Source organism: Prunus persica, chromosome G5 (assembly GCF_000346465.2).
Source record: "Prunus persica cultivar Lovell chromosome G5, Prunus_persica_NCBIv2, whole genome shotgun sequence".
Classification (NCBI taxonomy): Eukaryota; Viridiplantae; Streptophyta; class Magnoliopsida; order Rosales; family Rosaceae; genus Prunus; species Prunus persica.
Genome location: NC_034013.1, coordinates 3,726,167 through 3,742,742, shown reverse-complemented (window position 1 = coordinate 3,742,742; position 16,576 = coordinate 3,726,167). Strand labels below are relative to the sequence as shown.

General features: G+C 36.9%; 2 protein-coding genes across 2 annotated transcripts; one reads left to right on the top strand and one right to left on the bottom strand.

Moving 5' to 3' along the window:
• LOC18776252 lies at positions 1,832-8,920 on the top strand. The gene is made up of 10 exons (XM_020563963.1): positions 1,832-2,006; positions 2,494-4,979; positions 5,082-5,183; positions 5,402-6,755; positions 7,156-7,502; positions 7,592-7,795; positions 8,132-8,292; positions 8,450-8,541; positions 8,621-8,753; positions 8,833-8,920. The coding sequence occupies exons 1-9, from the start codon at positions 1,832-1,834 to the stop codon at positions 8,650-8,652; spliced, it is 4,953 nt and encodes a 1,650-aa protein (XP_020419552.1). The 3' UTR covers positions 8,653-8,753; positions 8,833-8,920.
• On the bottom strand, positions 9,013-12,997 carry LOC18777614 (cinnamoyl-CoA reductase-like SNL6). Its single transcript, XM_007209326.2, has 4 exons — positions 12,750-12,997; positions 12,487-12,641; positions 10,821-11,012; positions 9,013-9,841 (listed from the first exon to the last, which is right to left on the bottom strand). The coding sequence occupies exons 1-4, from the start codon at positions 12,886-12,888 to the stop codon at positions 9,407-9,409; spliced, it is 921 nt and encodes a 306-aa protein (XP_007209388.1). The 5' UTR covers positions 12,889-12,997; the 3' UTR covers positions 9,013-9,406.

The following is a 16,576-nucleotide window of genomic DNA, read 5'->3' as shown; positions in this document are numbered from 1 at the left end:
TCTAAAGCTCCTATTTTATTATTATTATTATTATTTTGCATGCCAAAGTTAGGAAGGAGATGGAGGAAACTCACACACACGGTACCAAGGGGGGCTTGAACCTACGATCACTTGGGAGCACACTAAAGGCCTCAACTAATCTAACTAACATCCCATTGGTGTTTTATTACTTTGGTCTCTATAATTTCAATTTTATCAATTTTATTCTTTTAATTTTCAATTCCGAGTAATTAAAGCGTATGTATCAATTTTTGTCAAATTCTTGCCAAATTCGTTACATTTTAATCATATGTCCCTCATGTGGAGGGGTATTTCAGTCCACTCGTGACATCTAATTGCAAAACCAAAGTTGAGGCTCTTCCCATTCACCAACCATTTTATGATGATCACAAAAAGTCAATTCCTCCAATTTCATCAAAACTTCCCTCACATCCACAAAGCTCAAAATAAAAAACAAATTCCACTTAAGTAATTAGGGAAAGTAGTTACTGCCCCACTCGACTACCACATTCATCTGTCTCCACCATACCGACATTCATCCATTTTTTGTTTTAAATTTCTTTTTATCTTTTTATATATTTATATATTTAACTAATTAATAGATAAGAATTAAAAATAACAAAAAAAACCCAATTGACCAAGAAGCTAGTAATGTTTAAACTCATTCGTTCATTAGATATGTTAGTGAGTTAAATATTTTAATATGTATTATACTATATATATATGATTAATGAGATTAAAAGTGTTTAATTAATCCTTAACATAAAATTTTTAAAAGGAAGATTTTCCGATGTAAAAATACTAATACTTCAAAATATCAGGTTTATATTTTTGAAACTTAAAAAAACACAAGAATGAAAAAAATTACTCCTTCTTTATCTATATATATCTATATATATAAAGCAAAAGGCAGAGAATGGTGAAACATTCAAAATACCAGAAAATGCCCTTGATTAATGCAAACATTAAGAATTCAAATTATTAATTAAATGAGGATAATATGGTAAATTCATACTTTTTCATATTTAAAAAAATTAAAAGAAAAAGAAAAAGCAAATAATGGATCCTATTTTTATGGAACACAACTACCCATTATCTCTTTTAATTCTAAAATAAATTTACTTATTTTTTTTTAAAAAACCTCTCGCAAGCGCGAAAGCGCGTGCAGAGAGGCTAGTATATATAAAGCAAAAGGCAGAGAATGGTGAAACATTCAAAATACCAGAAAATGCCCTTGATTAATGCAAACATTAAGAATTAAAATTATTAATTAAATGAGGATAATATGGTAAATTCATAATTATTCATATTAAAAAATTAAAATTAAAAAAAAATTCAGATAATGGATTCTATTTTTATGGAACACAACTATCCATTATTTTTTTTAATTCTAAAATAAATTTAAATTTTAAAAAAAAAAAAGTCTCTCGCAGGCGCAGAAGCGCATGCAGAGAGGCTAGTTTATTATTATTATTATTATTTGGTTGGGAATTCTCCTTGTTTTATTATTCAAGCTTTAGAAGTTGAAAAAAAAATCAAATCTCCCTCTTCCCCGCCAGCCAAAAAAACAGCCTAAACGCAAACAAAAACCAAAACCCATAGAGACCCTGCGCCTGAGACTGAGCCTTCAGACCCTCCTCGCCTCAGCTTTCCCAACATCTGAACCGGCAGTGCCTTTTTTCTCTCTACTCTCCCACCTTGAAACTTACTCGTCGAGCCCTTCTTTCTTCAGCCGAACCAAGGAGACGTTCTCTCTCTCTCTCTCTCTCTCTCTCTCTCTCTCTCTCTCTCTGTAACTCAGTGAATCGAAATCCATGGTTCAAGTGTGAAAATGTCGACGACAGAGAAGCTGTTGGCCCAAATCTTCGAGAGGAAGAAATGGATCGTCAACCAAGCCAAGCACCAGGCCTACCTCTTCGAGCAACACCTCGCCTCCAAATGCCTTATTGACGGAATTGCCCCTCCTCAGTGGCTTTTCTCCTCCTCCTCCTCCGACCCCAATCATGGTGCGTACTACTTTCCCTACGTTCATTTCCATATTCATAATTTCTCTACAACTCTTGTCATTTTCACTTCGAATTGCGTGGTTTTGGAAGGCATCGTTTTAATAACATTGTTAATTTTGTTGCTTTAGACTGAAATAGTTTCTGTGTTGATTTGATTTTAGTAGCAATTAAGTTTTTAGATGATGAAACAAATGAACCCTAGGTTTTTAATATTGCATTATGAACCGTCAAGGATTTCTTAATTCTCTGTTTGGTTTCCATTCCAAGAAAGTTTGTAATTCAGGATATTGTTTGTAATGTGAAGGATACATCAACTGGTCATGACAAGTATCTCAGAATGGCTTCAGTGAAAAGGGAATTTCAGTTGCACGGCCTGAACTAACACACACACATCTGTATACTGTATGTACATTGTATGTATGCAATGTCCTTGCCCTTATGTTATGCCCATGGATTAATTAAGAATCTTTTGATTTGTTCATTACAGTATTGAACAAACAAGAGCTGATTTCAGGAGTTCCACTCCCTCGCGCACAGCCTGTAATCCATTTTACCGATAGCCATTGCCCTGTGTTTGACAAGCCAGTTCCTACAGCTCACAATGGGGAGCTACCAAATGGTTTGTGCACTGAACTTCATGGTTTTGACAGAGGTTTTGGTGCAGGAGAGGAGGTTTTGATTTTGCCACACTGCCCTGTAAGTAATGCTGGGTGTGCCTCCAATGGCGTTCCTCAAGACCAGAGAGAAGAGGATCCTAGTGTTACATCTCCAGAAGATCAGAAGGATGCAAGGATCTTAGACATTTACCCCTATCCAGCTCTATCACCGGCTAGAGGTGCAGGAGATGAGGTATCTAATTTGCCGCAGTGCCTCATTAATAACGCTCATTGTTCCTCTGATGGTGTTCCTCAAGATCAGAGAGAAGAGGATCCGAGTGTTACATCTCCAGAAGATCAGAGGGGTGCAAGAATGTCAGACATTTACCATGATCCAGCTCTATCACCAGCTAAAGGTGCAGGAGATGAGGTTACAATTTTGCCACAGTGCCCCATTAGTAATGCGGGAGATTCCTCCAATGGTGTTCCTCAAGATCAGAGAGAAGAGGATCCAAGTGTTACTTCTCCTGAAGGTCAGGGGGATGCAAAAACCTCAAACATTTATCATGACCCAGCTCTATCACTGGCTAGAGTTCAAAGATCCAAGTCCAGACAAAGAGCTATGGCAATTCGCAACAGTACCTATAAAAGCAGTTCACAGGTTAAGAACAACGTTAATGGTTGTGCTGGTGGGATTATTGGGTGTGCGATATCTTTCCTACAATCTGACCATGTTGATGAAATGAACTTAGTCAAGCATCCTGATACATGTGATAATCTAGAGTTAAGTGCAGTAAATGGGGAAAAACATTCAAGTAAGGAGTATCGTTCTTTGGAGTTTGTCTCCAGAAGTACTGGGTCACAAGTTGTGCGTAGTGTTGAAAGAATAGCAAAAGGTGCCAGCTCCAACATGTCTGGTCAAAGAATTGTAGCAACTGATACCAGCAGCAACATATCGGGTCAAAGAATTAACAAGTCAATGTCTGCTGCATCGAACAAGTCTCATGATGCACAGAGAACTCAAATATCTACTGGAAGGTCTATTCCAATTCAAAGGGATCTAGACCTATGTGCAGTGAATTCAATAGATTCTTCAGACAAGGAAAATGTTGCAGATCACTACGCTGGTAGAAATACATGCACAGAAATTAATTGTGGGACAGAAGAAATGTCAAAACCTGTCAATTCCCAGGTTTTGGGTCACAGGGGTACACAGTCCAGATCTGCTGCTTCAAACAAGCATTTGCCAGAAAACCTGACTCATGGGCTTGCAGGAATCAGGCATCAGGATGTGTTAAGTACTATGGTACAAGAGGTACCTTGTACACAAACCAGTGAATTTGTTGAAGCTGCAAGTGTTGGAAAAACTGAAATTGATCCTGATGGATGTATTGAAGCTAATCCTATTCGTTCTGGATCTAACTTGGATGGTAATGGGCTTAGAGTTGGAGGAGAAGTTTTACACTTAAGGCAGCCTGCTGATTATGCGTTTGTGAATCCCAAGCAACTTAATTTTGATGACGTGGAAGAGTCCTGTTTTAATGGAATTTCTACTCCTGATCTTAAGAAGGGAATGCAGGGCAGGTCGTCAGAAAAAAGTTATATTTCCTTGATGCATGCTGAAGATATACTGGCTGAAGGAATAACTGTCAATTACCAAGACAATTGTAACACACCACTGGAGATGAGTTTTCTTGGGGATCGGGAAGTTTCCGTCGGAGGAAAGGAGCTGCAGAGCAGTTTATACGGAGCCCCAGAAGAGCAGTTGCATAAATCTGGAAGAAGCTCAAATGAAAATGCTGCCTCATCAGTAAAAGAGATATCCAATGCTCATAAGGATGGAGTTGCTAATACTTTGCTAGAAAGTGGCAAAGTTCAGAAATCCTTTTTGATAGATAATCCAACTGGCTCGCAAGTAGCCCGGGAAAGTTTGGTTGAAAGCCTGTCTAATGTTAATGCTGCAAAACCAACTGAATTGGTCACAGAAGAGAGTGTACTGGATTCTCATGACGTTGGTAATCCTACAGTATCAACAGATTCTGATTTTACAATGGTGTCCAAACTTGGTTCTTTTAGAATCCTGGATGCAAAGAATCTTGCAGTTGAGAATCCTTGTGCTGCTTCCACGGATGAGATGAAGGGTAACTTGCCTCAGCCGATTATACAGTCACACATTTCTCCAAACTACGAAATGTGGAGTATTGGTGATAAGGTAGATGTAGGTTATACCAAATCAACTGAATGCCGGATTGCAGAGAAATCCAAGGGGAGAAGTTTTAGCCCTTCTATGGATGGTTCATGGCCTCAGCATAAACGAAGAAAGATTGAGCACACAATAGTTGATGACCTGTCTTCTTCACGGGACTTGATAGAAAAGGTTTTTCACACTGTCAATACAGATTCTATTTGTGTAAACTTGGGCAGTGTAGAGCATAGTCCAAAGGCCGTACTAGAATCTCAAGGCCTTTTAATTTCTCAGGAGGATGTTGTGAAATCAATTGTCAGTAGGAGTTCACATCAAAATGAGGATCACCAAATGATAGAGAGGTCTGAATCTTCACCTAAAGCACATGTGAAAGAGGTACTCAATTTTCTGTTGTGCATTGATCTCTCTCTCTCTCTCTCTCTCTCTCTCTCTCTCTCTCTCTCTCTCTCGGCTAAGCTACTTCCCTTATATCTTTGCTATCTTATTTAGCAGTCTTGTTTTATTTGGGATTTTCTGTTTACTTGTCCTCTTATATTGGTCAGGTTGCTTGTCTGCTATTATTTAATATGTTCTAATAAGATTGTGTTTCACAGGGAGAAATCAGCGTGGGAGAGGGGGACAGAAGTGGGAATGCACCTTTCACTTTTATGCATGAAGAATTGGAAGCATCACTTCTCTTGAGTTTGATGAAGCAGGCTGCTGGCCAGTCTCAAGATTGTTTGATGGAGGAAACAGTAGCAGCACATCCAACTAGCACTATTGTTGATACAGGAAGTCCATGCATAGAAGGGAACCATGTTTCTCTTCCTCTTGAGGATAATCTTACACTAGGAAATGTTGAAAATTGGACTTGTGCTGGAAGAGCCATGCAGGAAAAGAGATTTGATCTTTGGGGGCCCAGAAAATTTTCATATTTTTCAGTTGGTTCTCCACGTGGCCAATCCTTGGATTTGATTGGTGGTGATGATACAAAGCCTGAGCTTGAGGGGTTCGTTTTAGAAACAGATGACGAACCAACAAGCATTGCTCGAGGGGATATTAACTTTGATGAGTGCAACCTTCCGAGCACTACATTTGAACATGCCAGCATTTTGGAGCAGCTTTGCAAATCTGTTTGCATGCAAACTCCAGTAGCGTGCTCTTCAGCTTCATATAAGTTGCACAAAATTCCAAATCTCTACCAGTCTGTTCCAACTGGGCTTCTAGAGGGCGGAGTGGATATGAGGACCGCCTTGCCTATGAATGATGCTGTCAGGCCATTAAAGGATGATAATAGTTGCTTGAGTGAGGAAGTTGGCCAGGCATTTAATGGAAGGTCCTATTCTGATTGCCTACCAAATCGTTGTGGTCAATCTGGTTGGGACATTAAGAAGCCTTACATATCGCCAGTTGGGAAACTCTGGGATAGAACTGGTTCAAGCACTAGCAGTTCAGGGAAGCGAGGGAGCTTAAATCCAGAGCTTCCCTGCATTAGTGAAGAAAATGAGAATATAGATGAGGTAGCTGATACTTCCCGGGATGGCATTGTTTCAGAAGTATTAAATAGCTCAATACAAAGAGTACCACTTGCTGACATTACTGAAATTCCAAATCCTCCTGCATCAGTTTTGAAAGCTGAACTGCATGCTGATAGACTTAGTCTAGATTCAGTAAACACTGAATTCAGCTTAACGGAGACTCATAAGAGCTTCAAACTGAAGCATGGAATCCAAAACAGCATCAAGAGAAGATATAACAACAAGGAGAACCTGAGCATATCACGAGGAACAAATGATATTAAGAGGACCACTGGATCACTTCGTAGACCAAAATTGTCTGGAAAAACCAGCTTGAGAAAAGGCGGTCCAAGTTTGTTAAAGCGGGAGCCTAAGCGTAACAATATTGTGTCCAGTATGACTTCCTTCATTCCTCTTGTTCAACAGAAACAATCAGCTGCAGTTGTAACAGGTAATTTCCTATTACTAATTTTAATAATGAAGAATTGCCAATTCTAGAACTTTGGAATTGCATTACATGTACATATTCTATATGAGTGTATTTAGAGTGTGGATCATAACGGTATGTGGAAACTGGACTACAGTATGGATGATCGTTTTGTTTTTATTGAATCAAGGAGTGTTATGTTCGGAGCAGTAAATTAGTTTTGCATGTCTGGGATCATTGAGTAATAAAGTATTTTATTGGTAAACTCATCATATCATTAGGAGCTTGACAATGATTCATCTGTTGTTTGATTGTATCATTGTGAATGTCCCATGAAGATTTTGGAATCTTTTTCTTTTCTTTGTTTCTTTTTGTTCTCCAATGATTTGATTCAGTATTTGGAGCTTCTTGTGCTTTCTTGTAGGGAAGAGGGACATCAAAGTGAAGGCCCTGGAGGCTGCCGAAAATGCAAAGCGTCTTGCACAAAAGAAAGAGAATGAGCGCAAGATGAAGAAGGAAGCCTTGAAGCTTGAGCGGTCAAGAAAGGAGCAAGCGAATATGAGGCAGTTGGAGCTGCAAAAGAAACAGAAAGAAGAAGAGAGGAAGAAAAAAGATGCTGATATGGTGACAAAGAAGAGACAAAGGGAAGAGGAAGATAGGAAGGAGAAGGAAAGAAAAAGAATGCGTGTTGAAGCACGGAGACAGCAGAGAGAACATGAAGACAATTTACCTGCAGAAAAAGAAGATAAAGAAATGAAATGCCAGGCCATAGTATGATTCTTCATGCCATTTCACATTTTATTAAATCTATCTTTTTGCTATTTTAGAAATCACATTCAGTATTGGACTGTCTTATATAGGATGGAAGAGGACATGAGAGTAAGGAATCTAAGGATGAAACAGCGCATAAGACAATGGAGGAAGAAAGGGAATATGACACTTTCAGGAACATTTCAGAGACTGAGCCTAGGACTTCCAGGGTTTCAACAAGTAATGCCAGAAGAGAGAGTATTATCCTTGAAGAACACAGTTTGGTCTTGAGTAATTTTGGATATAACGCAGAGGTAAATGATAATGACTTCTTAAGAATTGACATTCACCTATCTTAGGATCTACTTGCATATTGTACAGCACACGAGACAATTAAACCTATTCCTTTCCTCTGAAATAACATTTATTCATATGTTGAGTGGTTTTACTTGCATAGTTCATACTAGGTAGGTCTATGTGTAAGAGAATTTCTGAGCTTTTGCTGCAGGCTGGAGGGTAACTACTAACATCTTATTGTAAACTCCAACCTGGCCACCTTTAGAAAGTTTTCTTGCACATGAATGGCTGCATATTTCGTGTACATTACTTTGTCTTACAGCTTCATGCTGATACTTCATGTGATCTATAAGGTACCGAGCAATTTAGACAAAGCAATAGACAATGGGAATTCTGCTGCCAATACACGTCCACAACAGTCATATGAAATCTCTCCATACAAACAATCAGATGATGAAAACGAAGAAGATGACGATGCTATGCTAAATAGTAAATTTGTTCCATCATGGTCAAGGTATGCTTTTCAATTTCTCTTTTGTTTTATGTGAAATACGGTCTTCAAATTATAGAGCTCTGCAATCACCTTGATGAAATTGTGTACCCTTTGAAACTGCCAACTCTGGTAATGCGCCTTTAAAACTCATTAATTAGTTGTTTCTTGTTCTCTACAGTAAAAATTGCCTGGCTCTGGCTGTCTCTTGCCGGAATGGAGCAGACCCTGGGGCGATCTTCCCCCCAGAAAGCTTTTGCAGCATATCTGAAGGTACTTTTATGGTGTAAAGTCATTGTCTTTGTAGCTAGCTATTGCTTTGCCTAAATATACAAGTTATGCTCGTTTGTAGTTCTCTTGCCTCGGAAGGATCAGCTAAACTAGAATGGAATGCGCTAAACTCTATTCAATGCATTCTTCGCTCAACTAGTCGAACAGCTTTTGGTCAAGAAGAGGTAACAGTTGCACTCTGTCTACATGTTACCGTAAGTATTTTTCAAAGAGAAATAATCTTGAATTTTAATAATGTATCTTGTAAATTTAAGGAATGCTTGTTTGTGGCAGGTTTTCAAATGACTATTTGAGCAGGCGATCCCTCCCAGCAAATTTGTAGCTGAAACTTGTAGAATTGTTGCGATGTATAGGATTCCCTTGTAGTATTTTAACAGCTAAAGCTGTGTAGGAGTTCTTTAACATTAATCCTAGATTTATTTAACTAGCGACCTAAAATCCCAGGGGGCAAAGTTCTCACTAGGACCTCTTTAAATTAATATTTGAACTCTAACAATGACTCCCACTTGGAGAAAGTTAATATGATAGCCATAATTACAACTTACAAAGCAATTTGAAACTTTGTATTCTACGGCCACCATACAAGTGCTGGTTGATTTCTGAAATAATAATGCAACACACAAAAATTTCGAAATATGCTAAGGACAATCGCCCGCGCCTTGCTCATACGGTCGTCCGTGGGCGACTGTCCAAAGCACTACTGAAACCTTCTAGCTTCAAAAAGAAGGAAATCAAATAAGATATTACTAACTATTAATTATACTATTATATATATATATATTAAATATACATGAAAATTATTTTGAAATTCTTAATGACATGCGCCTTCTAATTGCCAACATCATCATTAACATTCTTGGGATTTACTCTTGAAATCCACCATTAGTTTATTCAATTTCTTGTTGCTAATCCGCTGTTGAATGATCATCATATCATCCTGATCTTGGCTTTTGGGATATGAGGGGGCAGAAGTGGTCAACTTTCTAGCCAGCTCTACAGCATCTTCAGACCGATTGATGATGTTGTTGAAGCACAAATATCGACCGTAGGATGAGACATCTTCGAAGACGCAAATGTGAGCATCCACCAAGAAATCTACATCGACGGTCACCAACACGCCATCTTCATACATCTCAGCCGCTCCTTTCATATAGGGGTTAGTGATGGACAGATCAGGACCCATCAACAACCCTGCATTCACAGACACCATATTCAAGCTCCTGTCCATTGCTAAGGCCCATGCTGTTTTCTCTGCTAGGGTTTTTGATAGTGCATGCCACAACTGTTCAAGAACAAAACATGTAAGGGTTAGATTTAATTTAGTATTTCATTATGTTTTAGTCAACATCAAGTAGATCCAGAAGTATGCCAGCTTTGCTCACCAGATGGAGCCAGAAAGCTTTTCTAAGGGTTAGGGATCTAAATATTTTAGTGGAGGGAGTCATCATATATAGCTTTTCTAAAAGTCATATTATAATTTGAGTCATTTTCTACTTTTGTCTATGTCGTTTCAATTTTCAATCTTAGCCCACATTTCGTGGCGTGCTGCCACGTTAGAGCGACATAAGATTTCCGTCTTAGAAAACCATAGGACTGAAATTGTCAAAATTGAGATTATAGGGACCAAAGTGAAAAGACTCAAACTACAGCTACCAAAAAAGTACAATTTCATCATATATATATTTTAATATTTTGTTAAAAAAAGAATAAAAAAAACTAAAATATAGTTGATATGCAAACTCAGGAGTCTATGGTCGCCAGACCTACATCATGAAGCTCTGCCGTATCATTATTAAGAATTCACACCAACAAACGGTAAAGTTCAAAGTTACTAAATTCCACACCAACAAACCTACTGTTAGCAACTGTTGGAGCAGATTTTTGGTCTCCATGCGTTGTTAAGAGGATCACATTCCTCCTAACCTAACTACAATCAGCACACTCTGTAACTACTACTACTTAGTGTGGGGACATGAAGCCCTGGCGTCAAAGAAAAACTTCTATATCACGGAATCACCCACATTCCACCACTTGTGATAACTTTTATAAGTAACAGAATGCGATTGGTTTGGAGATAGCAACACAGTACTATCCCTGCGACGTGATATATAAGTTTTTCTCCTCCGCTTGGCACCATACACTTTGTCCAAGTTGTTACTGGTTTTTGGGCCACAAAAGCACCAAAAAGTCTTGTTGAAGTAAGACCCTATGTGACAATAAATAAACACACCCAGTTGACTATTTGAGTTGGAAATTAATACCTTGAAATTGCGACAGAAATTGACATCAGTCCAGTGTCGTTCATCCAACTCCAGAGCCATTGATTTACGGTCGTTTCTCCAAACCACAGCAGTGGCTGACGATGTGAACACAACCTTGTCTACGGTTTCTGTTCTTGCACATGCTTCTAGCACATTGTGTGCTGCTCTCACCTCTACTTCTGCCATGTATTCCTACACATCACCATCAAATCTCAATAAAATGATCAAAAAATTTAAAACTACAAAAACACATGATGCAAAATTTTAACTTATTAATGAAATAATTTAAGAGGGAATGACAAAAAAGCGTTTGAAAGGAAAGAAACTCTCATATAACGGGAATAGGTTTTTTCGGTTTGAAAGGTCAGTAAAACTGCTATTATACAGCTAAGTAGCATCTCATCTTTCTAAAATTATATATTTCAACTGTTCACACTAACCAAATTGGCTACCCCATTAGAAAACAAAAAATTCCAAGTGGAAGCCAAAAGGTGCGATTAGAAAAGTGTATACCTGCGGATGCTATCAATTGCTTCAAGCTTTGTCCCTAAACTTACTGAATAAAAATAAAACTAGGTCCCATTTGAAATGACTGATCTTGAATCTAAGTATCTAGTTCTTATTATTATATAGTTAAACAGACCTTGATTGAACTATTGACAATACATAATTTTTATATTTGTATTAGAAGAAACAGAAGCACATGGAGATCATACATGCATGTTGACTATATAATTTCAAATCTACTTTATAATATTCGCATGTAATATTTTCATAGTTCCTTTTTTCACGAATCTAAATTCACTGTCAAATCCAAATCCAAATACAACACCCTTATTTCGACAACTTCTCCCTCCCCAATAAAGCTTGTATTAAAAAAAATTAATTAATTAATTTTAAGTCCATTCAGAATCACTCCCAAATGAACCTAAAATATTTATTAAAAATTCAAATACTTTTCTTGATTCATAAGCACTTTTATTTTTTTTTTGCCAAACGGTAAAAAAACGATTTAATGGTTAGAAGGTACTTTTAGCCCTCGACAAGCAATCTCAAACAATCACTTATTTATTTATATTCACTACTCCAAAAAAAAAAATTCCAGTAATAACTGAAATGACTGTCGGCCCTCAAAAGGAAGCAAGAGATTGAAATAGGAATTGACAAAGCAACTCAGTGAGCAAATTAAACTAGAGTGATTTGAGTTTACTTGACGTAAATGAATGTTGCTCCTCTAGCTACCATTGAAAGTGCATGAAAATGGAAACTCCAATCAGAGAAAGGGTAACTGCATCAGTTCACATCATTAAATTTCCTTTTATTTTTTTATTAAAAAAATGTTTGAAGTTCATGTTGTATACTTTACCCTTCCCTCCCTCCTCCACCCCCGCCCAAAACGTTCACTACCTTCATTACATACTCATCCCAACTTCAACAGTTGCCTTATCAAAACAAAAACACTTCCACAGTTGCAGTTTTATTTTTATACAAGCGATACTGGAAGAAGGGAATCGAATCGTAAGACCTCAAGTGCAGGGGTAAATTGTACTCAACCATTGAGCTACAAGCCCTTGCAACTTTTTTTTTTTGGGGTGAGAAAATCACAAAATTAAACTCAACTAAAAATGAAAAAGTGCAGAAGATGGATGGGAAGAATGGAACCTACATCATAGTTGGGTTGGTCTTGTGGAGGCTCAAATGCATAGAACAAGCCAGAGCAGCCTTTGAGAGCATCAAGTATGCTCTGGTAGTCAAATGGGTCTAAATTGAATACTTTGAGCTTCTTTTTGTCACAAGAAAGCTCACCCAACCGCGATTCACCTAATTATTCAAACACCCCAAAACCAATTAAGAAACATCAAATGATAAGAATAATTCATAAAAAACAGAAAGTAATTACAAAGAAAATAGATTCTGATTAAAACCCACCATGGCTCTGAAGGGCAGCATGGACTGTGTAACCCCTCTGCAGCAGGCGCTCTGTGAGGGTGGTGCCTACGTGGCCTGATGCATCCATTACACAGACTGTGTTGGAGGTCTGGTTGAAGGAGTCCGATGCTGGTGCCATTTTTGAGAGAGAGAGAGAGAGAGAGAGAGAGAGAGAGAGAGAAGTATTTTTGGGTTTGAAGGAGCTGGCAAGATCAGTGGGGTTGCAAGTTTTGGATTATGGAGAGAGGGATCGATGAGATTATATAGGACAAGTTGTCCCACACGTTACCCAAATTTTTAATCAAGATGGGGCAAATACTCTAGAAGAAAATTATACATACATTATTAGCTCATATTTGAGTATTTAAACTTTTATATATCTCGTCTAATACGATATCAGAGCTCTAATTTAAAACCTTTAACTTCATCCTTATTTATCATTTATGATATTAACTTGCGACCGAAGGTGTGCACAAAAAATGCATTACCTATCTAGATCATATAGTTTATAATATCAAGAGAGTGTTCGCTTGATATACATTATTGTTATATACTTTTAACTAATAATCGTTTAATATTCATATACATTTAATATTTTAAATGAAAAAATATAAATATGGACTCGAATTAAGAGGATTATGCAAACATCTTTACAGTTAAAGGTTTTAATCATCGTAATAAGGAGAAAAGCTGTTATATTCAGTACATTGATGAATTATTGATGGTGATTATTTAGTGAAACTCTTGGAAGTAATGAATTATGATCAGGATGAATTTATTGCGTTGAAAAAGAGTAGGGCAGGTTTAGATATAGAAGTAGAAGAGCCAGAAGAGAAGGAGGGATAGAGACGAGTGGCTAGCATTCAAAGAGCGTGGAGAACAGGGTATAGTTGGGAGGTAGTTGTTATGAGGAGAAGACGTAATTTGGTCACATAATAAATGTATAAATGGAGTTTGGTGGGAACATGTGTCGCCATTATATTTCACACACCAGACATTCACATACCTAATCAAGCCCAGCCATCTACTTGCTACAACAACAACTGTATTTATTTCTTTAATTCGTTGATTTATTATCATCTCCAATTTTGTTGTTAATACAAGCATAGTTTAGCTGAACTACAAAAAGGAGAGATTTTTCACACATAATATTAGAGGTTCGAATTTGAAACTATTCGTGTGAAGTTCAATGTTCTTTTTTACTGGATTAGACTCCGTTGACCATCTCCAATCATGTTTAGGAAGAAAAACTTGCTCACAAATAACTCATAAACCACGTGTATTCTATTTATATATAAATCTATGTATTTAATGTATTCAAAAACCTTTATTTTCTTTATAAACAAAATATTAATACCCTACATTACATATATAGATTAATGTGTGAGTGACGTGACATAAAATGAATGAAAAAGACAAGAAGAGAGATGCAAGATAAAAAGTAACTAGCGTTCATCTATAAAGTATGAGACACCCGTCAATAAAACGAGCGTATATAACTTTTTTACTTATTATTTTCTGCAATGTCATTTACAAGATGATATACCAAGTGTGAGACACACGTCGTAAAACGGATGTAGACAAACATTTGTTTAGTTGAGGAGATATGTGTTTAGCCTCTTTTGGGAGTTTAGGCCCCATGCGGTCATGATATAGAGTGATGGACCTTTTTTTGGGTCCACCGATTGACCAATTTGGGCCATCAGAAGAGACGTTTGCCATTTGCCTTCTTCTTCTGTCTAGCAAATTCGATGTCATAACACTTACAATCGACACAATAATTTTTTTTGTTCTTTTTGAGTATACTCAAATTACAACCGACAACCAACATCCCAACAATCAAAATTAAAGCATTGGGATAGCAGAGAGAGGAAGAAAACATGACCATATATATATAGTGATGAGTCATAAACTGTATTAAGAATTAACATCTTAAAGCATCTATAATGGACTCTCTAAATTACTTATTTCGACAAATTTTGGAGAGGAATTGGAAAAATACAACTCCAACCATACTTCCTACCTATCCACATCCTAAAATAGTGAGATCTCTAGGAGTTCCTAAATCTGAGAAGAGAGAAATGACTTTTAGTAGCTTCCTATAATTTAATGAGTATTTCAAACCTATAATTAATGCTAACTATTTTTTATATTATTTTTAAATAGAGATGGACCAATTAAAAAAGAGTTATAACATTTATGACTCTCTAAACTAGAGAACATGATTGGAGTTTAAATTTTATAGAGAGTTTCTAAAATAACTTTTATATGTTTTTAACTAAATTATAACTAAAAAATAGAGAGCATGATAATACAAATTAAAATAAACTAGCAGTAAAATCTAAATAAACGAGTTATAAGCACAAATTTACTTAAGAAATAACCTTAACTGTGTATTTAACATAAAAACTACAATTTTGATGTGTGACGAATCTAATTGTCGTAATCGCAAATCATAATCACAATGAAAATACTAAAACCAAAAAAAGATTTTGTGATTTCACATAAATGACATCAACCAATAAACAACCCACATGCCGTATGATATTTTGAGGTTTTTTTTTTTTTTTTTTTTTTTTTTTGGAATCATTTGAGATTTTAAGTTAAATCACTATAGTGGAAAATGTTACATGCAATTTTTTGATAAGAAAATTGAAAAACGAAACGATAGAATTGCAATAGGCCCAAAATATGAATTACAAACTTGACACACTAGTCAAATGTTGGGGTCCATTTTGACCCAAACAAGAAGTCAAATTTGGGTCGGTCCATGCTTCTCAACTTAAACCCAATATTTTATTTGACAGCCCATAATTTTTCCAACACTTCTTCATTTAGAGGAGATCAGTAATTATTAGGGGTGGGCGCGGTCCGGTTCTCACCTCAAACCGGAATCGAAACTGGTATTATTTAACCGGTTCGGTTCGGTCCGATTTAGGCAAAAAAAATTTCAAAAACCGGCCGGTTCGGTTCTAACCGGTTCCGGTCCGGTTCTGACCGGTTCCGGTTTTGAACCGGATTATTAATTTTTTAATTTTTTAATTTTTTATAAAAAAAAAAAAAAATTTTAATTTTTTTTTATAAAAAAATTATAATAAATAACTTTTTTTTTAGCTTAAAAATGAACAAATAATCCAATTCATACATTTAGAAATTTTTTGAAGTTGAACTTGGAAAATTAGTGATTATAAAAGTTAAAATATGGCATTAGATTTTAAAATTTTGTAAAAATATAAATATAAAATATATGACCGGTCCGGTTCGGTCCGGTCCGGTACGGAGAGATGTAAAACCGGAACCGGAACCGGTTGGAACCGGTTCGGTCCGGTTCCGGTCCGGTTTGTTGACTTTTTTGGTCAACCAGTTTTTTTTCCGGTTTTTTTTCACCGGTTCGATTCGGTGTTCCGGTTTTCCGGTCCCGATGCCCACCCCTAGTAATTATATTTTAAGAAGGTGCGAGGAGCTGCCCCTTGCAATTGTAGCAGTCAGTGGTGTTTTGGCTACCAAAGACATGTGTTTGTTTCATCAAGGCAAACAAAGATGGTGGTGCCACTGCCATAATAAGAGAGCTGGGGAAACTAGTTCAGTTGAGAAGGTTAGGCATTGTTCTGGGAAAAGAAGATTTAAAGGTTCTTTGTTCATCCATTGAAAAGCTCAGCAAACCTTGTGCATTGTCCATAACTTCAGTAGAAGAGGATGGGATCATTGATTTGCAGCACCTTTCTTCTTCCCCTCTCCTGCTTCAGAGGCTGTACTTACAAGGACGATTGGAGACATTACCTCACTGTATACCTTCTCTGCATAGCATTGTCATGTTATGTTTGAAG

What these genes read in the sequence shown, in the direction of transcription:
- LOC18776252 (XM_020563963.1), top strand. Translation starts at nt 1,832, where the DNA reads ATGTCGACGACAGAGAAGCTGTTGGCCCAAATCTTCGAGAGGAAGAAA. An exon ending in CTCCTCCGACCCCAATCATG is followed by an intron (nt 2,007 to 2,493) that starts GTGCGTACTACT and finishes TGTTCATTACAG; the next exon opens with TATTGAACAAACAAGAGCTG. An exon ending in AAATGAAATGCCAGGCCATA is followed by an intron (nt 7,503 to 7,591) that starts GTATGATTCTTC and finishes TGTCTTATATAG; the next exon opens with GATGGAAGAGGACATGAGAG.
- LOC18777614 (XM_007209326.2), bottom strand. Translation starts at nt 12,888, where the DNA reads ATGGCACCAGCATCGGACTCCTTCAACCAGACCTCCAACACAGTCTGT. An exon ending in AAGACCAACCCAACTATGAT is followed by an intron (nt 11,013 to 12,486) that starts GTAGGTTCCATT and finishes GGTGATGTGTAG; the next exon opens with GAATACATGGCAGAAGTAGA. An exon ending in ATTTCTGTCGCAATTTCAAG is followed by an intron (nt 9,842 to 10,820) that starts GTATTAATTTCC and finishes GTTCTTGAACAG; the next exon opens with TTGTGGCATGCACTATCAAA.